General features: G+C 39.1%; 1 protein-coding gene across 2 annotated transcripts in view; it reads right to left on the reverse strand.

The window, feature by feature from the left end:
• The window catches only part of ACSL1 (acyl-CoA synthetase long chain family member 1), a 38,201-nt gene that overhangs the window by 12,652 nt on the left and 1,990 nt on the right, over nt 1–23,559 (reverse strand). The window contains exons 1-10 of one of the 2 annotated variants that reach the window (XM_085058780.1): nt 17,242–17,263; nt 16,224–16,451; nt 10,324–10,441; nt 9,893–9,957; nt 8,519–8,620; nt 4,978–5,077; nt 4,632–4,810; nt 1,818–1,850; nt 1,589–1,640; nt 737–810 (exon numbers count right to left, since the gene is read on the reverse strand). In XM_085058780.1, coding sequence (XP_084914906.1) covers nt 737–810; nt 1,589–1,640; nt 1,818–1,850; nt 4,632–4,810; nt 4,978–5,077; nt 8,519–8,620; nt 9,893–9,957; nt 10,324–10,441; nt 16,224–16,418 — 918 coding nt within the window. In that variant the 5' untranslated portion in view covers nt 16,419–16,451; nt 17,242–17,263. Of the gene's footprint in view, nt 1–736; nt 811–1,588; nt 1,641–1,817; nt 1,851–4,631; nt 4,811–4,977; nt 5,078–8,518; nt 8,621–9,892; nt 9,958–10,323; nt 10,442–16,223; nt 16,452–17,241; nt 17,264–23,559 lie in introns of those variants that run through there. The other variant, XM_085058779.1, reaches the window with a different exon arrangement.

Here is a 23,559-nt window from a genome sequence, read left to right on the forward strand (position 1 = left end):
AGCAAAAGTTTAATTCTCATTGATTCTCTATTTTGCCCGAGTTAAACACAACAGTGAAATCTAGCATCTAAACTCCAGAGCACAGTCCCTGCTATAGTTTTGCTTGTAATGAAGCTGTATTGGCTTTGTTTCATTAAAACGATTATAGCAATGACTTTCTAGCATGAGTAAAATCATAGCAGAAACAATCTTTTAGAGTTGAGTGCAGTGACAAGATTATTACAACTTATCATTCATAGGATTCTGAAGAGAAATAAATTCTGACAGAAAACACAGAAAGTTCCATTACATATATTGGGAGGGAAGGGGGACAAAAAGGTTAAAATACTATTGGTTTGAAAAAATACATTTTAGGTTAGGAAATTTGTTTATCCAATTTACACTAAGGTTGGTATCAAAAGTGGCTTACATGAGCTAATTGTGAGATCAGTTGCTTAATTTAAAAACAGTTCTCCTTGCACTAACGAGAAATACTATAAGCCCATGGCAGAATATATTGTACATTCACATCAGGATCATTGTAACATTGCTCACATCAGAACAGATTGCAAATCTGTCAGTTTCTTGACCCTAACATTGACTTTACACTAGTGGGCCCAGGGTGCTGTCAAGTTACATTTTCACTTAGATCTTACTAAAACTTAAGACCAAAGTTAGAGATTTCAATGTTTGTTTTACTCATGAGATTATTTCCCCCTATGCAAGTCCACAGTGTTTGTTTATCATTGCAGTTTACCTCTGTAGTTTTCACAAAAGCTGAAGCATTGCTGACTATGTTTTGATGAGTGATCATAGCTCCTTTAGGATTTCCTAAGGAAGAAGGACATCAGGATTCAACAATAAAATTTAGATTCTTAAAGTTAAGCTAGCAGTAGCAAAACTAATGTGATAGCACTCTTTCTAGATTTCTCTGTGTATCAATTAAACAAAACACTACCAAAATCAGCTGGCAACAATTAAGTAGTAAGTTTGTGATGAAGTCTTTTAACATTTTTAAGGAGCCCAAACCCTTGAGAAATCATAATGTTTCCAGATAAGTTTCTCGTTCAAAATTCCAGTCCTCTGCGAAAATGGAACTATCAAACCCAGGTTAATTTCTGTTCTCACATCTGTTTTAAAAATGTAACTTGTTGCTGTATTCTTTCCTTAAGCTCAACACTGGTGGTGGGTATTAACTCACAAATATCAAGTGAGTAACATCTAGACAGTATGTTTTGGTCTTACAGCAAGGCTGCTTAGAGCTATGGAACAATTTTGCTAATGCAGGACAAAGAAAGACATGGAAGAACTGATAGTCTGAAGTCTGATGCAGAGCCCTTGTTATTACATAAACACAGGTTCAGTACTTAATTTATTTCCAAGCCAAAAAAATGTAACACCTCCATCCCCCAGTACTGCAACTTTGTATTGATAAATGGGAAAAAAAATTAAAAATAAAAAGGAACCTTACCATAACACTACCCCAGCTACTACTTGCCAAAAATATGCAGCAGCAGGGGGAAGTCTTGAAAAAAAAAAAGTAGGAGGGATTCTGAATTAAATTTGCACATACAGAATAGTAGATTCTACATAATGTAACGAGGAGTACCTGTTGTTCCACTGGTGAAACAGATGACTGCTAGATCTTCTGGCTTTGGAGGCTATGAGAGTTAAGAAAGTATTAGTATGGTTAAAATAGCAAGGAAAAATACTTTTCTGGACAAAACATCAGGATACTAGTGTTATTTTTGAGCTATGGGAGATAGGGAGATTTGCTAGTTTGATCTAAAGAACACTAAACAGCTTCAGATTGTCACTTGAACCAATTTCACACTTACCATAGGTTTCTGCCTGTGTGCTCTTCCTAGCTCCTACAGAAAGAAGAGGAGAGAGTGTTTAGAGATAAGCGTGTAGTTTTCTTGCTTCAGATTTGTCAACCATTACAAAACATCATAATACTTCATTATTTAGACTGTCTGTTAAGGGATTTTAATTTGTTTAGCAACCCAGTGCTAATGGGTGTCTTCCCTGCCTGTGGCTGGAGGGTGGGAACTAGATGATCTTTAAGGTTCCTTCCAACCCAAACCATTCTGATTCCATGGTCATTGTAAGAGTAACAAAGGCTTTAAAGGACATTTTAAAAATATATAGAATAACTACCATGTTATACAAATACAAAAGTGATAACTTATCTAAAACTCACGGGGTTTTTCTCCAGCTAATAAACCAGAAGTCACTCACTAGGGAAGCTCAAGGTTAAGCAGTGCTGTAATAACACAGACAATCCTATAGCTCATGCAGAAGATGTGCCATTAACAGTTACTGAATAAATGAAGCAAGATTCATCTCAGCAAGCACCTCCCACCACCACTGCTTGTGACACGGAAGACTGAGGTTTATTGCTGGTTTGTACTCATTTTACACAGGAAAAACTCTCATTCAGAACCCTTCTCCCTCCTTAGTTACCCAGACCTGACTGATAATGTTAGGGGTCTTCAGGCAGACAGGAAAGGATACCAAAACAATCCTTTTACCAACAAGGATATAATGAATAGCAGGAAATATTTGCAAGCTGATGTTCAGAATTTATGAGCTTCACAGTTTCAAACCAAGACTTACTACAGTCATGCCTATTTAAGACTAGAAACAATACTAGCTTAAGGATTTACGCAAGTTAAAGAGGACCTTCTGTTAAGTGTCCCTTTGGGGACAGACACATCAACTTCACCACTGCCTTTACATTCCAAGTGCACAGTAATAGCATATGCATTCCTTTATGAGCCCTAGACTTCCTTAGTATCATGTACCTGTTAGATTTACCCAAGAAGGTTTAAGACAAAAGGAATGTCTGGAAACACAGTTAACATTCCCATACCTGTAGGCTTGCCTTTTTGAAAGGGTGCATTATGCAAAGATTTGCCACTATGACAACACAGCTGTCTGCTCAAAAGAGCACTTCCATTTCAAGTACCACCATAAGCTCAGAACCTCCCTACAACCTGCTTTAAGTCTGGTATTTACTGAATATACAGCTAAGATCTCCAGATACTACTTTTGATCTCTTAGATCAAAACTCTACCATATCTTCTTATTAAAGAGGCTTTTATTCACAGTTACTCAGCTACAAGTAACTGCATGATACATATAGACACTGGGCATGAGAAACTAAGCTGATGGCTCCTAGGGGATACATGCAAGAACTGCTCACATAGCCCATGCACAGCTGAGCAATAATGCTCAAGCCAGAAATACAGGAAACAACTACTTGAAGTTAGAAACAGTCATTGTGCTCTAATCTAAGCTCCTAAACAGTTCATAGTCACCTTTCAGGAGACACTAAAAGTCTCTACCCCCTTAAAAAAAAAAAGGTGACAAAGCTTATTCCTGTTCACTGAAGCACTATTAGAAGTATTTGTTTGCCTTTAACTTATCTTCAGAGATTTAAACAAAAGGCTCCTGGAACACTTATTACTTAACACTTGATGTTTGCATTAACACAATAAGAGCTACAAAATACTACTGAAAGTCACTACTTAAGCATATAAACTTCTAATGTAAAGTTAACATTCATCCCCAGTTTTGTTTTCCCTAGCTAGAAGATCCCATACAAAGACTCTTCCTCTTTCAAAAACTGCAGTTCAGCTAAAGGAAAGAAGCCGATTTTTGTGTAAAAACTTACAGTTGGGCCACTCTTTTTCAAAGTTTAACCCAACCCTTTGGCCAGTGAACAATAAGTCACTTAACTCTAGCCCGATTTCATGTCTTTAGCCCCATTTTAACCCAGCACTCTTACCGAAGCCACTTAGCTACAATATAGTCAATCTTCTTTTGAAAGCAGCATGCTGATGTTTTTGTATCTTTACCAGAAGGTGGCCCTATTCACATAGCTGTCTTAACTGCTACGAAAACAAGTTCAGTGCAATGAGGCATTTCACAACAGTTACTGACACCCGCACAAGACAAGCACACTTAGCTGCAGATACTAAAAGGCTGCTAAGCCAAGCCTTCACCAGAACTGCAGCTGCAACCAGGCTAAACCTAGTTTCCTAATCTCACAGTAAAGATGTTCTTCATGCAATTTGATCCTGGGAAAGGGTACTCCAAATGAGTGAAGTTATGAAATAAACTTGTATAAGAGATCTATGCAGACAAAATAAACTACAAGCATAACCAAGACTTGGACATTAGGTGATTAATCAAAATGGTTTCTACTTCCAAAACCTGGAGATCTCATATCTCTGTATCACCATAACCTTATCCTGTGAAAAGCTTACTGACATTTTGCTTCTCCCCCAGAACACATCTTATAGATTGGTCATACAGGGGAAAATGCAATTTTTCACAAAACCGAAGCCTACACAGGCTCTTCTTGAAATAAGGCTTTCTGGAATATTAGTCACAGTATATAATTATCATGTTATGCTTCACATGGGCAAGCCTTAACACTTGGATGTAGTGCTCAGTCTTGGACTATGTTAATAAGCTTTCATTCTGTCATCATGGCATATCCACTTTTACATTTTGAGCATTGTGAAATACTATTAGCAAGTTGTTTATTTTTGTGTAAGCTTCAAGAGATAGTTAAGTATTTGGAAACTAATCCACCACAAGTAAATGGGATGAAAGCAGTCAAGCAGGTTAAACATTCTTACCTCTATTTCTCTCATGCTGAAGATTTCCACGCCACACTTTTTGCCACGCTCCACAAGATCCACACCAAAAGGCTCCATGATCACAATCGTATTGAGTATTGGAGTTTCTCCCTTTTCCACACTGGTTAGCAGAAGTTTGGCCTTGTCAGGTTTGTCACAGAAAACCAATGACAAGTCAGCTGATGAAAAAGAACTATATTATCAACATGACAAGCTGAGTTTAGACTAGATCCATACATACTTCAGTATGTCACAATGGAAGACTTTTCTGAAGAAGGCTACAGTTCTGCCCTCAGTCAGCTCTGTCATCATATATTCAGTTGCTGAACTACTGAAAGTGCCCTACCTTTGTTCACAATGTATGTAATAGCTTCAGCTCCCAGTGTATCATAGAGTGGCACCACCACCATGGAGTATGCGTAGCACCCCTGTTCAATGATGACCCACTGCACAAAGAAGAGATGAAAGTCACTATGTTTTGCCTATTATAACTGACCTCCAAGAAAGACTCATATTTAAATCCTAACAAAGAAGTGAATAGGACAAGTTTTTCTAAAATGTAAGTGGCAGTTTGCATCATTTTTTCCCACTGAAGACCTACTCACTTTTTATCTGTGGAAGGAGAAAAAAAAACCAATGAAACAATAAGGAGCTAATAGGAATATAATATATATTATATATATATAATATACAATAATAAGGAGCTATAGGAAAGAATACAAATCAATAAAATTCTACTTCATCCCTAAAAGTAATACTAAGTACTTTTGAAAAAAGCCATTAACATTAGAAAAGCCATTAAGTTTCTCCTAATTCACTGACTAACAAAAAGACTGAGCAAGAGTATGTATTTAATTGATTTTAGGTTATTGAGGCAGACAAAGCTTTCAATATTCAATATTACCATGAATCAGCGAAGGACTCACTTATGTGTTGACACACATTAAATTTATATACACACAGTATTCTTATCCCTACATTACCTGCATCTCATTTGATGGTCAGACATGCAACATATGCAATTAAAGTCCTTTGGAAAGCCAGCCTCAGAAAGTTTCTCAACATTTCTCAACACTAACTATTCTTCTTTATAGGAATCTATAGTTGGTAATCAACTAGCTACACCAAAATGCAGATTAGCATGCAAGTCCTCAAATGGGAGCCTCCAGACATATGAAGAGGCCAGCCAAACTGGCACATTTCTGATTTTCCCACCAAAGAGTGACAAAAATTCTCAGTACCTTAAGTCAGTCCCAATGACAGGAAGAAAACAGCATGCATCTTTAAAAGTTACCAGAACTTACAATTCAACAAGGATTGCACTAACAAGGGTGTTTGTTTTCTTTCCCCTCCCCCAAACTATCACACTTTCCAGGCAGGACTAGCCAGCTACCTCATCCTCATATGATGACAAATTTAAACATGATTCAGCTGATTATTCCATAAAATATCTAATATAGAGACTGTGCTAAGGTTGCCAAATCTCAGTTTTGCAAACTCTTTATTAGGGGCCAGTTTCCCAAAGTACTATATTGATTGAGACAGCATTAAGCACAGGAAATTTTTCTGACAGCATTCATTTAATGGGCAAGCTGTACACCTCGTGCCCAAAAACTTCTTATAAAACCAGTACAAGGCCATATAACAGGTAACTAGACCTTCATGAAGACATTACACATACTGGTAAATCTAAGCAGGCACATTTATAATAGCCAGGAAAGGGCCCACTGAATAGTTCTTCCTAAACATTATCCTCCTGTACATGTAACATGGGGGCAGCTGTACTGCTGTTCAGCAGCCAGAAGTTTAGAGGTTATTTTAATAGGGTGGGGGTCTACTACTTCAAGACTTCAGAAGCTGCACACAGTGATAAAAGCTTCCTGTTGCAGCCTCCAACAACTCTCATGCATCATCATTCTCAATGGCATGACCAGCACCTTTATTTTCTGGGCTAGCAGGACACTTCTTTCTATTTTGCTTCTAAAATTAAGAGTAAATATAAACATCAAACCCTGCCACTTGAGTTCTCTCAAAGCCCAACAAGCAACTAGTACTGAATATAGCCAACAGTCAGATTTTCAGTTTTTCTGACAAGGCTCTGATCTATTAGAGGAAACTGTATTTCATTATTGTGTTTTTTTCTCAATCCAAAACAAAACTTTCTCCCTTCCAGAAGAGATGACTATTTTCCAGGAACTCAAAGAGAAAGCAATACTTTTATTTATAAATCCAAGTTTGGTTTTTCCAGTGAATATTTAAGCAAGTAAGATGCTAGGATTTTCCCCAGTAGGGTATTTCCCCAGCAGTTGTTCCCTGAAATAACAAATGTGAATCACTTCACACAAAAAAATCTTCACATATTTTCCTGTCTGGATTAGTGATTATTTTTGGGATGTCACAATATCCATCCAGTTGTTTTGATCAGGGAAAATCCCAGATTTAAAATTGCTGGCTTAAACAAGTCTTTTCAGCTGATTTCTGACCCAACTCAAAGCAATGCAACTTAAGCATTTCATCTTTGTGATCCAAGAACAAACTTCCATGCTCTCCTCCAGAAAATTCACTAACCCAGCAGAGACTTTGCACCCAAAGATCTATAGAGAAACAACTCAAACCAGCACAACAAAAACATCTGTCTCCCCTTTTTACTTCCAGTTCATCATGTTATATGCACAGGAAACTGAACTGTAGAGTCTGTAACTCCGTATTATTTAACAGCTTCCCAGTTGAATATATTCCAGCCTTTTTTATTACACAAATGTGTCTACAGCTGTTAGAATTCCAGCAGGAAAACCCAAGAGTTCACGAGTTTCTTGGGGTGTAGGTTGAGAGAGGAAGAAGGAAGCCAAAGTCACTTGTCACACAGCTTGCATTTTAGTGACAACAAGACACTGATAGAACTTCTAACCCTGTCAGAACTGTAGATGTCCTTTGATAATTGCAAACACAAAGGGGAGTGTTTAATCAAAAGCAACAGCACCCTTTTAAGACTGGGTGAGAACCAGTGCCCTGTCTTAATATAGGTTTAGATTGAAGTCGCTTAATGCAGCAAGTACTAGCCCAAGCTAAAACACAAAACCTAGGTTACAAAAATTCAGCCATAAAATAGATTTAATAAACAAGTCTAGACAATACTTACTGAATATTTCACAATATTTTTAGAAAGGGGTACCTAGAACCACTTCTGGGTAAAAAAGGTTAGGCACTATCAACCTGAATATCCCCACTGTTGCCTCAGGTGATCATCTAACTATGTCAACTTCAGTCTTTCTACCCATTTTTATTAAAATAATTTCCAATTTTGGCCTTCAGCAGTAGTTTTCCCTCCCAGAATCTTTGTGCTCAGGGCCTCTGGCAGAAACAATTATTACCTGAAGCCATCTTTTTGTTCAAATATTTAATCACAAAGTGTTCTTTTGTGTTTTAAAGGTTTAAACACCTCCTTCTTGTCTCTTTCACCTATCTTGGTTCTCCAATGTTACTTTTTAAGAGAAACCAAGTAGTGTTTACATTAACTAAGAACTACATTTACTTCCCATTAAGCAAGCCATTTCTATAACCTGGAAATAGAAGATAATTAGTTAAGTTCTTCTGAATTCCCTGATTATTTTTCTGCTCTCCAGCCTTCTGCATTTAGCTCTGGGAGCAAAAAACAAACAAAGAAACCAAACCGAAACACGACAATATAAGACACTAACCATGATGTCAACTACCTGTTTTAGCTAAAAGATGCCATGTCTGTGGCTCATGAGTCTACAATGTCAGCCTTTAGGATTTCCCTGACACCAAATGGGCTCTCAGTAGGAAAGTACAGCGCCAAGAGATAAAGGAGTGGGCCATTTCAGGAACAGCCAGATCACAAATACACAAAATGTCAGTTAAATTACCTCAGGTCTGTTTTGTGAAAAGATTCCTATATACTGAACGTGAGATGGTTTGAAGCCTCGGTGGAGTAATGCAGAACCCACATACTCAGCTCTGTCTGAAGCCTGGAGGGGCAAAAAAAGAGGGAGGACAAGAAAAATAAGAGCAAGCTCATAATCACAAACTCTCCTCAACAATTAATTGGTATGAATGAGAGAGAAATTTTATAGCCTATTTTGGATGCCCTCTGAGACTTGGATAACCTAAACATTGCAGTGCCATAACACTGCACTGATTGTAGTTACTACACTTACTCTCAATATGCAGCAGAAGAAACACTTGATCCAGTCAGACTTCAAAGTGTTATGTGTAAGTTTAAAAGTTCAGCACACATACACAGAAAAGGCTGTTTTGCCATACCTGTGTTAAACCCAAGAAGTGACCCTGGAATGATTAAACATGATTTCTGCTTAATCACAAGCACTACATATGCCATCTTTCTACTTCATTCAGTGCCTACGGGAATAGCATTTCTCCCTTCAAAAAGCAGGAGAACAAGGAGGCAAAACCCAGCTATGTCTGTAAACAAAGCTTGGGAAGGTAATTTTCTAAATTCTTTCTATATAGCACATGACTTGAAACATGTTAGTCACATGACCCAAACAGTAAAGCTTTAATAAAAGAGTTGCGCCTAACAAATTCCCAGCAAAGTCACCTTGGGAAAAAAGTGAGGTCTGCTACACACAGAAGGTATTTAATGACCATGACAGTATGCAATAGGCAAGGTGTATGCAAATTTGAAGACCAACTGATTAATTCAGGAACAACGAAAGAATGCACAGCTGTAAGTGGAGATTTGCATACAGATATTTTCAGGGATCAATAAGCAGCATGCTGCTAGTTAGAAGCAGATCTGTTAGCACCCTATACAACCATCATTCAGCACTATGGAGACAAGTTGTCAGGAAGCCCAAACAACATCTGTAGACAGAACTTCTCTGAGTGTAAAGTGAGCCTCTTGGAAGCAAGCACCTGAAGTAGTAGCAGTCTGAGCCCCTGAGCACTACTTCAAAGCTGCAGCTCTTAAGAGGCAGTGCCCAAGTTCTAAACGATTCAGCACTGAGATGCTAAGGGCTGCCAAGATAAGTTTTATTTAAGAATTTTTTCGGGTTAAAAAAGCAAGCACAGGAGATGCTCTTTTTTTCTCTGCCTTGCACATATTCAAGGCTGTTGCTTTAACATACTGTGATAGGAACTAGAACCTTTCTGCAATAGTCTGCTACTACTTTAAAACATCTATAAATAATTCAGATTTATTATATCACATTACTGGATGTTGTATCAATGGTCTCAGCAAGCAAAAGCAAATTTAGCACCAAGTTAGAGAGACTACTTACATCTTTATAGGAGATCCATTCATATGGCTGGTTTGGTTTTCTAAAACCTAGACATGGACCGTTATCTAAAAAAGATAAAAGTTACTCAAAATTTAACCCAAACTCCTCCGTCCTGACACCACTCTTGGTGTTAAGCCTCTAGATTCTCAGCAGACATCTTCAGATGACAAATGGGGTTTTTTCAGGGGTGCAAGGAAGGAAGCTGGGAGGACATAGACCACAAGGTTGGTTTAGACCAAGGAACACAGCACTCACTTTATTCACACAACTCTGTTTCATAACCTATCACTTAAATTTGTCTTCAAGAAAACTCACATCCAATACATTCATCGTATTGCCAGACAGATTCCCTATGCCCAGCTGCATTTCCAAAGAGCTCAAATATGTAGTTCTTGACATGTTTAAACTATTATCTTTCATTTTAGACTTACTTGATACTTGTAAGCCCCTTTGGAAAATCTCATAAGCTGTTCTCACATCATCATAGTAGTACATCATCAGTTCATCGCTGTTAAGGAGAGAGGACCTTCGAGCATGCTCACTGCTGCCCTAAGAAAATCAATGAGAAAGGTTAGACACACTTGTTGGCTATAAATGAATGGGAACTGCTTCAAGGAACATTCTTGAGAGAACTTGAGAACTAAGAAAGGTTTTCCAGCATATTGTTTCAAGAGTCAAACTGCTCCCTACATTACCAAAAACCTGTCAGGCAAAATCTGATTCCTCAGCTACCTCTGACAGCACAGAACAATTGAAAATAGTAAGGACTGTCAAAGGGCATTTTGTCAGACACACTTTTTCTTGAAGAATATTTTACTCTGTTAGTGCAGTATATAGCATAATTAATTTCATCAAGCTTTCTAAATCCAGCCTCAGGGCTCTCTAGACAGAATACTAATGGTGCCATCCTGATCTACTTTTCTAATTAAGATTACAGAACATAATCAAACTTCAATATGTAGTTTCGAACCCGAAATGATTTTAAGCATGGTCACTAACATTCTAAACAAGCATTCTTGTAAGCAAAATATCATGTTCCCAAAAAAGAGTCCTTTAGTCCAATTAAAAGTTCTATCTCACAAAAAAGGGTTTCCTCCTGATTTATTTAAATGTAGTCAAGACAATACCATCTTGAGAATTAAAATCACCATTTTTCAGCTGGTGAGAATTTACATAAGCTACAATTGGAAGTCAATACAAGAATTTAATTGTTCATTTTTAACACTGCCTTTTTTAGAGTGACTGATTGTAATAAAATGAGATTATTAAATCTGTAGCAATCAAGTTTCACAAATTGCAGTTATGCAATTACTATTGGGCCACAGCTGTTAATTAGTCCTGTTATGATGACAGACACCTACAAGCAAGTTCTTATCAGGAAGAGCCCAGCTGGGTAAACAGAGGGTCTTGAGTAAACACCATGTAAGATTTTCTCTCCATCAGCATAATCAATTTCTGGCTCTTTCATAAAGTCAAACCCTATTCAAGCATAAATTTAGTTAGTCTATCATCCACAACTAAAACCTGTTCATATGTAGTCATAGGTTCTTCTCTACCATTGTTTTCTTTTCCTGTTTTCAAAGTATCCTGGAGGACCAGACATCACCTGTTCCATGCATAAGCTACACAAATACAGATTTACCTCCAGAAGATGCCATATTGACCATGTCTATAGAAATCAGCTAGCACATTAAAGGCACAGAGATGAAAAAAAATATTTTTACACTAAAACAAGTTTAACTTGTTTTAGCAAAACACTATGAGTAATGCAGTGCTTGCCACTCCTTTGACAGTAAGCAGAAACGTACACTGTGAACATGACCCAGAACAAGTTAATGAGTGGCTTACCTCTAAAAATTCATAACATTAGAAATTCAAGAGTATACTTGCTCTCAGACCAACATAGACTCTACAGGAAATTAACAGATCACTAGTACATGTCTCTGCCCGGAAAGAAAAGCAAGACTGCTTGCTTTATTGCACTGGTTTCTCACATCTTGGATAATCAAGGTCATCTTCTAGATTTTCCCAGTGTTGCCTGTCTGGAGCTAATCTGAGAAAGATCACACAATGTAGTTTGTTACCATGGCCATGGGTAACATCAACAAGAGCAATGTATCACGTGCACTGTCTGATGTGCTACGGTTCCTACATCAGCTGAAATACAATAGCCTAAGCCATTCCTCAGCAGAAGTCAAGATGTATTTGTTTCTCCTCATGTGGGCTACTACTGCTTTGTTTACATGCCCTATTACACATTACCACAAAAGCAGTTTTTTCAGGCCCTGAGGTACTAACCAAATTTGAAGATGAGTTATCAGACAGTACACTGCTTAGATACAGGACTGATAGATCTGAAAAAAGAGAAAGTCTACAACAAACTACCGTTGAAAGTTCCCATTAGTTCTAATGGGTTTTCAGTAAGGGGAAACATAACCAACTTACAGTTTTGCTTACTTTCCCCATAGTAAAGTAGAATTAACCGGTTTCTCAAATATAAGTTTTTCTGAAAAACACCCAGCTCCTTGTGTGAAGGCCATAAGTAGTTCAATGTTATTGATGCAGTGAAATACTCCCAAATACATTGAAGGTCAAACCACAAGCATAATGCAAGCTCTAAATAAACTCTACTAAGCAACAGAATTGGTCTTCACTTTGCTTGGGAGCAGCAAGAACTACTATTTTAAAAGCTTGTCCAAAGGGTCCTTATCCAGAATAAGGATCCAGAATGTTATCCAGAATGTTTGTGTAATATACGTGAAAGTTCTGTTTGCAGCAAACTTGTTTAAAAGTCCCTGGTCAATACAACCACCAAGTATCTAAATCCCAGGACTGAAATATCTGATGACTTCCCACAGGTTAGTTGAACGGCATCTAATAGATCTGCCCAGTAAAAAGATTAGCAGTCAGAAGGGTTGCCAGTTTTAACAAAGTGTTCCTAAAGTAGGCAGGCAATGAAATATGATTAATGCAAGAACAGTTTGTAGTTATTTGTGTAAAGCAGCCCTTGCGGCAGCTCAGGGACTTGTAGGAAATTAACCCATTACACATCAAGTGCTGGTCATTAACTAAAACCTTGGCATTGGTTAAAAATAGCAGCATCTGAAGGAAACAGATTTATTCCACAACAGGGCATATATTACTCCATCAATGCTTATTCAGGTCATATAAAGTAACTGCTTTTGTTCAAGCCATGAGTTTGCTTCATTTTGACAGAGGCTACTAAGGATTAGTGGTAATGTCAAAACACACTGTAGGCTCCATCATGCCTCAGAGACAAGAGAAATTAACCTTTCCTTGAGATGGAAGGTATACTAGCAAGTGGTACTTAGGTCACCAACATACTTATTCGGAGCAGCAAGTAGTATAAAGCAGAGTTTTCAAACCAGCCATATAATTTTAAGCATGCTTATCCCTAGGTAAGCATACAGCACCTAAAACTGATCATTCATAGGGAGACAAGGACATGTCTAACCAAGTGATTCTTGTAAGATAAGGCATGCTAGAATTCTGGTAACATATCAGAGGAATGTAAGAAGGTTTAAAAAGTTTTCATGAGTTGAATACTTCTCTCCATATTTGAATGTCTTTTCTTAAAAGAAAAAGCCAATCAAATCCAAAGTCTTACTCCAAAAAAATACTAATATCCTAATATTTATCTCTATGCTATTCTTCTACATGCTTTAGCATAAGTTGGGACTAATAAAAGTTTTTAAAGCAAGATTTAATCTATTTGACAGCCATACACCTGCACTCAAAAATCAATAGTCAAAGTTATTCGGCTCTCAGTCACCAGTGGAAAGAAAGAGCAATCTACAAGCAGACAGATCCAGATGTGGATGACACATCCCTGGAAGTGTTCAAGGCCAGGCTGATAGGGGCTCTGAGCAACCTGGTCTAGTGCAAGGTGTATTAAACCCTAATCCAGTCAATGACTTCACTTATTTCCTTGGCCTCTAACAAAATTAAGTCACAAGTAACAATTCTGTAGAAGCCTATTTCTAGTTCAAATTTCTTATTGTTAATGAAGTGGTATATTAGATAGTAAAATGGTAGTAAAGAGGCATTGCCTTCTGTCATGTCTCTTTTGGAACAACTTCTCAGACCTTTTAATATTGCATTGTTTAGGCAGAAGAAAAATGTTAAAACAATTTGAGAGCATTATTTGATTTTGTTTCCTGTAAAAGTGACAATCCATCTTAACACAAACATAAGAAAATGTAGAATGAAAGAAAAAGAAGATAAGAAAATGGAGTATGAGAAGTTAAATCCCAACAAAATGTAGTGATAACCTGAATCGTGAGCAGTGTATTAAAGCCTTGCCACTGTTATAAGAGTAACAATTCCAACAGATACTTCAAATTTGATTTAAAAGATACATTCTCATTTGATTACAGTTTAAACATTATTAATAATTCAGATACAGCCCTTAATACAAACAAATTGGGTAGACCTTTCTCATTTCAAGATGTTCTCTAAGATTGAGCTCTTTTATCACCACATGGTAACACACTCAGGTGTTTTTCATTTAGGTCTTACTACTATTCAGCTTTCCCACTAAAATGTGTTTTCTAAAGAGGCATTGAAAAATAATGCTGTTATACCTATCTTGCTCTGATCAGAGAGCCAATTAGTATAATTGGATCAATGATGCATTAAGTAGCTTAGTGAAGTCTCATACCAAACAATGATTTCAATCTCAGTATCCAGCAGTGACAAGCAATTTAGCTTGAAGAAGTAAAGGCAGTGAACTCACACTGCTGTCAAGAGTCTCAAGCAAATAAGCCTTTGTCATGGGGTCCGTGGACAGCTAAAAGCTACTGTTTTAGCATCTTATGCAATGCCCCTCCCCAGTCTGCTGAAGTGTATACTGACTAATGAAGGCCTCCACAGCCATAAAACTTTCACTGCTAGTTTATTCCAGCAACCAAGATGTGCTGGTTTACAAGACTCTTCTACCCATTTCTATGTGTCTGCAGTCAGAATTAGAAAAGCACATCATGAGAAGTAAGATCTAACTTCTAGACCCTTACTCTACACGTGTTGCTGGGAAAGAAGTGCCTTTGGCAATTACCACATTGCAAGTGCCTATTTTTGTTTCCCTTTTGTGTACTTCTAGTAGCAGATCACTATTTGCTACAGTAACATGATGTATCAGTAAACTTGCTGAATGCCATACTGAAAAGACTAGGAAATAAACTTGTGAATGGAGGGGCCAACTAATGTGTCATTCTTCAATCTCAGTATTATGAAACATTAAAAACAGTGCCAAATTTGACAGTATGACAGGAGTTTGCTAAAGTTCATGAAGCTGACCTACTGTAAATTTCAAACTGCTCTGCCACATTTGTTTATATCAGTTTGTAGTCTGATATAAACATAGGAATCATGTTAATTCATTTGATACAGGACAACTTGATACAGTCTATCCATACAGAAGAATATAGTGTTAAGGGAAACTTTAGTTCCAAGCATATGTATAAAAAACATCCATAGTGGTAGTTTCTGACTATCATGAGTACAGGAAGAAGCTGTCAACTTTACAAGCCTACATTTTATAAGTATCTCCCTTAAACATCTCAACCTTCCAAAACTGTCTCCTTCCTTCAAAAGGAGAAAATAACTTGTCTAACCTGAAGAAAAAGAAGTACTCTTGAAACAGTAAGTATTTGACTCTGTAGTGAGCAGAAGAATCAATAAACCCCAACTCCCAGAAACACCAGCCTTGCAATCTGTTGTCTATATCTGCTTACAAAGCAACATCTTCTCCCAGTCATATTCTTTCCACATTTGACTTCACTTTTAAAAAGTCACCATCTAACAGTAACTCTGCTTCTAAACAGCATGAGAAAAAAGCTAAGCTAACATATCCAGAATTTAGCAGGTGGTTGGTTTAATTTCAACTTACTCTATGGATCTCTTGGCAGACTAATATTTCTTTCCACAGATCATCTGAGGACAATTAGTACCCTCTTCATGCTTGTAACACAATATAAAGTCTCATGTGTCAGCTATTATACACTAAAAATATCAGAAGAGTATTAGCCTAATCAGTATATACCAGCATACATACTCTAACCCCAAGACCTAATTTAATAGGTCATCACGTGGCCAGGAATTGAAAACTACACTGTGCCAATTCTAACATGAACAAGTTTTGTCACTGGTGAGATCAGAAGCTCAGTTGTCTCAGCAGAGTCTTTTTCTCCCGTGACACTTATTTCCACAGGTTTAGAAACACCCTAATGTAAATCAAGTGTTTGGTCTCTCTCAATACTGCATTTAGGGTTCAAATTTCAGCAAAATACAGCATCCATCAAGTGACACTTACCTCTATTTCCACGGACTGCATTGCTAAATCACATGGTGGTTTTAGTGCTTTTGGTCTTGTTGCATACCAGTAGGTTGTGAGAGCTGCAAAAGCACCGAAGCCCATCAGTGTATTTGTCGGAAGGGTGCGCACATACTGTCTGACATCCCCAAGTTCTGGCATTCGTAGGTATCTAAACAACTCATGTGCTTGCATTGCAGTTCACTGCAGTTGTTCCAATGCTGGAATCTGTTGGTATGAAAAAAAGTTGCACAAAAAAATGTGAAATCCCCTTTCAATTCACTGTTGCTGTAGGACAGTAACGTATGCTTTGTCCTACTGGCTTCCCACTCTCCAAATAACTTGATCTGCCACTAGGCAGGCAATATCTTTAGATATCTGTGCTGCAATTAAGTAAGCAAGCAATTATTAGTTCATACCCTGGAAAAATAGGTGTGGCTGAGAAGAGGGAATTTCTTCAGAGTTTTAGTATTGCTTTCAACAGAGACTGCATTCAATTTTTTTTTTAAAGCAGACCTTTAATAAAAGGAGAGCATTTCACAAAGGTAGAATAGTTATTTGTAGAGTAGCTGTACTGTAAGATTGTTTAAACAGTTAATCATCAAGCAGGGAAGTCTGGGAAATGAAGGGCAGGGACATATGTTATCTTGCCTGCATGTAACAGAGAGCATCCTAATCCTACAGTAGCATGGCAGAAGCAGGATTTTTCCTCTCCTAAATCCAGTAAAATAAACTCTTTTCTACTCTCCCTTCAGACATGCACAGAAAGGTCAGTACAGCAAGCTGCTTTCAAAGCCGATATCCTCCCATAGCTCCTCTATGGTACTTAGCAAGTTTCCTATTTCTCCCAGCACCACGCCAGCAATTTATCTCTGGTCATGAGGCAGACTAAAGCAGTGGCAAATGAGGCCCAAGGCAGCAGCACGCAGCAATATAATCAAGCACAGGAAGCACATTTGATTTGTCACGTTCACACAGAAGGAAGAGCTGCAAGAGGCTGCTCCCCGCCAGCACTCACTGACACGGATATTCCAGAGCAAGAACCAGCTGCAGGAAAAAAAAAAAAAAAAAAATTGCAGTCAGCTCAGCTGGTGCTCTCCTCTCCAGCCAAGGTCTCCCGGGACGTCTGTCACATGCCAAAGCCCCCGGCCGATGCCCACTAGGTGAGAGGTGAGCGGGAGCAGCAGGCCTGCGAGGGGCCAATGGCAGCCGGCAGCGCTGAGCCCGCAGCGCTCACCCCACCGCGCTCAAGGGCGCCCGCGGGCTCTGCCCGACAGCCGCACGGCCGCCCGACACCCACCGACGGCTGGCCACGCTTTCCTGCCTGCTCCAAGAGCAAAGAGGTGGATTTACTTCAGTAATTTAGGTCCTAGCCCTTTCCTATAGACAACAGAATTAAACAAAGGTCCTAGAGAATGTCAAAAGATGTAGCTAATAGTAAAAGCATAGTGCGTAAGGAGCCACCGCTGCAGAATGGTGGCATACAAGACTCTGAAACCCGAACGGGCAGAATTATGCTTATTAGTTTTAAAACCAACCGTACCCGGTTAAGGTCTCCTATTTCTACAGGAAAACCTGTAGTTTATAGTCTGACCTTGAAACCTTGACTGTTGCAATCAGTTATTCAACCATGCAACACAAGCGTGGTCTAGTTCACAAAAAGTCTAACCAGTATTTGGACAAGATTTGCTAGAGACAGCAAAACAGTAATAAAATTAGTTCAAAGGGCCCAAGGTTTCACAATGTTAGCAGGAGGGGCTGAAATAAGGTCATGGATGGGGGCAGTGTCAGGATGGAATCAAGTTCCATCTCTGGAACAGTCCTGGACCCATGTAGTGATCCCCAGCTTGCAGGCACTGCTCTGTCTCACTCACACTTTTCTGGCATAACCTTAGAGCACAAGGCTGCACAACCTCGACATGCACTGCAGGGCTGCTACAAAAATGCCTTTTTGTTATTTGCATGGTGATATACAGCAGACTATAATCAAAATCCACAACACATCAGGCTGTAGTGATAGAAGGTGGATATGAACTGAATATATTAACAAGATCTTCACCTTCCCTTTTTAAAAAAAAAAAATCTTTTTAAAAAAGTTTAAAAACTTTTTAAAGTTACTTAGGATTACCATGCTGTTCCTTTTTATGCACATAATCATGTTCATCAGCACTGCAGGTGTGAAAACTACTTCTGAAGTTTTACTATAGACAGTTGAACAGTAAGAATAAAAAAATCCCATACACTAACAAGGAAGTCTGGACTTACAAGTTGATTTCACATATATCATAGACATCATGTTCTGAAACTAGACAAGGGGGGCAGGCTGTGATGTGTGTAAGGGCTAAGAACAAGCTTAGTTCTTTCCTCAAGCTCCACAATGAGCACTTTTGACTTTTAAAATTGCCTTCCTGGCTGCATTAGTCATGAAGTGTTCTGCACACACACTATGATTTAGGAATGCAATGTAATTTGAATTACTCTTTCAAAAGGCTGTGGTACGTTTACAGGTAACAAGAACTGAACTAAATGTCATCATTTAATTGACACAACAGTCCCATTATAGTCAAGGATCTGTTATGACTTCAGCCTAGATGAAGAGATGCACATCTCTGCTTTTAATTTCTTTGACCAGTTGCTTTTATGGAAGACTGTAGCATAAAACTTTTCTTGAGCAGTTATACCACAAGTTATCAGGTATACAATGATACATTTTGCTGTTAATGTTTACATTGAGATATTTGTTATTACACCTTCTGCTTCATCCACACAAAAAAACAAGGTGAGGACAGTCTCCTGCAAGACTAAGCAATTCCAAGCTTTAACACTGTCTGTTAAGTCCTATCAGCTCTTGTTTTCTTTATTTAAGGCAAAGCCAGTTGTAACAAGGAGAATAAATTCACATTCTTAACATATATGCCCATCAAGAAAAGAGGCTTCAATGCCTCCCAGCCTTCTTTGAGTCATCTCAGTATTTACTTGGCTCATGCTCCAACAACATCCAACACCCTAGGTTTTTATCATAACCAAGGTGAATGGTTTAGACTCTTTGAGATACAGAGATCTTCACAGTTGAGTTCACATCTGGTTTTCAGTTGTTTTCCTCATGGAAGGACACAGCTACGTTTGCTCACTCAAGACAAGTAAAAAAGCCATGCTCTCAAATACTGGTCTTGCGACTCCTTCTTACCAGACAGGATCTGGACAAGGAACAGACTCAAACAAAGCCCCAGTGTGAGACACAGGTGAAGACTCAAAGGAAGAAGATCCCAAATGAAAAGTACCAGTCTCTGATGCCCAGATTAGTACGGGTTGGGGGGGGTGGGTTGGAAGAGCAGAATTGACATTTGAGGTCAAAAGCCCTTTTTTCTCAATGCAACCAATAGACCTTGGTCTTTTTTATAAAAGACCAGAGGGAAAGAGGTTTGATAATGAGGCAAAACTGCTTCAGAGATACCTATCTGTCTTGACCACCTCCAGAGAAACAGTTCCCTCAATGCAGCCCAAAAAGGCACCCCTCCGAACTCACTATATCAATTCGGCTAAGGAGTTCTCTAAGTTTCAGACAAAGCCAGCTCTCTCTGCTCACACACACACACACCCTGCAGCACCCAAGACTCATTCTTTACAACACAGCCAGTATCTCAAGGCAACGACCCAAGTTGGCAGGGCTCTGCCGTTCTTTGCTGCTCCTACTCTCGGCGTACAATGGTCTATTTACAGTGGGCAGCAGCCTGCCTATTGTCTATCCATAGCTAGACATCGTTCGAGTGCAACGGAAGAGAACAGGAGAGCAGCCGTCAGCTTCTGTATTGCAAAGAAAACAACCCCAAGAACCAATGGCCTCTCTTTCTTGCTATTCTAATATTTAGATGAACAACACACTAACACTGGCATAAAGGCAGGTCCATCACATGGTGTAAAAGAGGCGGCTGTGTTATTTCTACAGGCTCTTGCAGGGAGGAGAACTCTACAAGACAAGTTGCCTATCTCTTACTATGAGCATTGTGGCGCTAGGGTGTTTTCATTATGATATGCAGAAACAGGGAACCAGCCACCCACATACCTTTGAGTTGTCCTGACAGCTACCTGCCACTGCAGTTTGTTTTTTTCTTACTCTTACAGGTTACACTGCACAGCTCCCATGGATCTCCTTTTTTCCTTAAGCCTTTCTCCACTCAACCATTGAAAGAGCAAGCGCAGAATCATGTTCTAGCTCCTTTATTATGTATTTTAAAAAATGGGTAGAACAAGTAGCTTTGGCTATTAACCAGAGAAATCCTTTTGTCTGAATAGAATACATAATCCTAATCTCAGAATGCATTTACAATCAGCTTAAACTTCAGTCAGTCCAACCTGTCCTAGATACATGCTCCCACAACCCTCTCCGTGCTGGCCAGGCAGTCATTAGGGAGGTAACCTGGCAAACACCATCTTTCTGGGTTATTTGTGATGCTAGTTCTCAACTAGATCAACTCTTGTCTCAATGACCAGATAGCCATTAGTGCCCAGAAGCAAACATGACAGCACAGCTGAGAAAGGGAATGGACTAATGTAATACTACACATTAAGCACACAACTCTAAACACTGCATGTGAGTTCTCCCAGGATCTTCTGCCTGTCCTGCAGTCAGAGGGGAACCTGACTGAGGTCTTGCAAACACCTGTGACATAGCCAAACCAGCCAGCAAGCAAACTACAACCACCTTCAAGATACAGCAAAGAAGCTTTGGTATTTGAGACCTGAAGGAGAAAGCCCAGTTTAAACCCTGTATAATAAACAGGACAGCAAGATGCCTCGTGTGGTGTAGCCTATCATCTCATATATGACTCCTCAGGCACAGAAGACTTTCCTGAAAAAACCAAATACATTGAACAGTCTAAACCACTACTGTGACCTCCTCCACCACCCTCCACCTCATCCCCTGCCCCCTCCCCAAAAAAAAAAAAAACAAACAAAAACCAGAAACAAGTTATCATACCCAGCCAAGCATGAGAGCTATAAACCCTTCTTTTAAAGCAGTAACAGATATATATACATTCCTGCAAGAGTAAAGAGGGAAGAACTAAAGAGCTGTTAATAAGGAAGACACCCCAGGCAGGAGGAACCACCAGGTATTTAATATTCATGCCTCACATCCAACTCCTCTTCAGCTCCCCTAGACAGGCTCTAAGCAACCATAGGGCATCATGCACTGGGGTGTAGGTTGCTTCTGCTGGTTCAGTTTCTCTTCCTGCATTTGGGACGAGACAGGACTGGAGTGAAACAGCCTACAAGCTGGATTCAGACCTATCAGTTAGGCCACAGTGATTTACTTCACAAACTGCAACCAAAGTTAAAGCTGCTGCTGCAACCTTTAAGGAGCACTAAATCTGAAACTGGTGTGTCAAGGCTCTGTTCACACCTAGCAGGAAAGTCACAAACCTGTCTTCAGACATCTGGCTGCAATTCCGTTGCAATCAAGTGGAACTCCACCTGGATTCTTGTCTCTCAGTGATGTCCGATAAGTAATCGGAGTGCACACTAGTGAGGTCACTAGAGTTTATTCAAGTTCAGGAGTTGAAACACATGACAAGAATCTGCTCAATGCCTTTTGTGCAATTACAGTCCTCCACCAACACTTGGTAACCCTGTGTATAAACAATTACCACTAAAAAACCTTTCAGAAAGTGATCGATTTAATTTACCTTTAATCCATGCCTATACACACACAGACCCTGTCACTAAGCAGTCTTATTGGTTTCTCATCTCCAAAACACAGCTAAGATGCTTACAAATATTTATTTTTCAGCCTACACTGCTATCCATTAGAATTGCATTCCTGCAACTCTTGATTTGCAAGTACATCATGGCACTATTCTGCTAATCTAGCACCATTCCAAACACCATTTAGATGAAAATCACCCTACAGAACCCAACTGCTGCAAGCCAACAGCCTTCTTGTGGCCTAACAGTTTGAGTAGATCATACCAACTTATTAATTCTACTTCTCCCAGGAAAAGGCTCCTATTCAGAAAGCCCACTATGCAATATCAAGCTAACACATGGTTCAAGGGCTCACTTTAGACTCTGTGAGGATAATTTTCTCACTTCTGATACCTGAAGTCTAGCAGAAGGCAACCTGGGTCAGGAACACTAAGCCCCACTGCATCACACTAGATAATGTTTACATCCAGCAGATCGTTACAAAAACCGTAACTCTTAACACTGTGAGACTGGAAGATCAGTAAGTACTCATGAGAAGCAATTGGTTCACTGAGTAACCTCCCAACACCAGCAGCACAAGAAACAGTATGACAAATACAGCAAACTTTTGACCTCAGGTATTAAGGTAGGCCTGCATTTCCTCTGAGTCAGTGATAGTAAGCATTTTCTTCTTGCTTTCCTAGAAACTAATTCAACCTTACCAGGCTATTATTGCAGTCCAACTGCAGAAGCCAAACTTCCAAAACATGGCACATGCAGTATCAAACTAACCAAACAAATCAAACTAAAAAGCTTAAGAGTTCTGGGTTCAAGAACAGTATTTCACACAAAAAGAGAGAAATCCTCTTCTGGAAACATCATGCACTTCTGCTATAGCCCTTAAATGGTTCAACTACAACTACAAAAAACTTTTTCCTCTACTTCTCTATAAAACCATGCAAGCTGTCTTCAAGCAGTTTTGAGCAAACTAGCAGTACTACTTAGATTCAAATCATAACCAAAAAGTATTTTACTATCGTAGAATGGTTTGGGTTGGAAAAGACCTTAAAGATTATCTAGCTCCAAACTCCCTGCCAGTTGCAGGGAATCATATTTTACCCTGTGTAGACAAGTAACTCTCATCCTGAAAGGCAGCAAGAGAGAAGAAGCCTTATGTTATCAAGTGTCCTTGTTTCAGGAATCAGGTGGGATCTGCAGAAATGCAAGCCCCCCATCTGCAGACAGGATTCAGCCTACAACGTGTAGAGGTCAATGCTGTACAGCAGAGCTACCCTGAGCCACACAGCATTGTAAACTCCTGCATGAAACCATTCACCAATGAACAAACCATCACCCTTCTTACTTATGAGGATTTCTAGGGAGTTACCACTGGTTATATTTACCACAGTGAAATATTTAATATATCTGAACTTGTAATTTAGCATAGCAGGGAATTACGATATGGCAGGCAGTCTATTCATAAGGCTACCAGAGGCCCAATTTATCAAGCAATGCATCCCTTGGCCCAAAACATCTCTCATCTCTGCTACACGTTAAAAAAATTTCATACCATTAGTATTCTTCAGTCTACCCAGTTCTCTCAACCATATTACTGAGAAAAACAAAACATAAAACCCTACTACTACCTTCTGTA

This window comes from Lichenostomus cassidix, chromosome 4, assembly GCF_008360975.1.
Source record: "Lichenostomus cassidix isolate B80296 chromosome 4, HeHo_3.0, whole genome shotgun sequence".
Lineage (NCBI taxonomy): Eukaryota > Metazoa > Chordata > Aves > Passeriformes > Meliphagidae > Lichenostomus > Lichenostomus cassidix.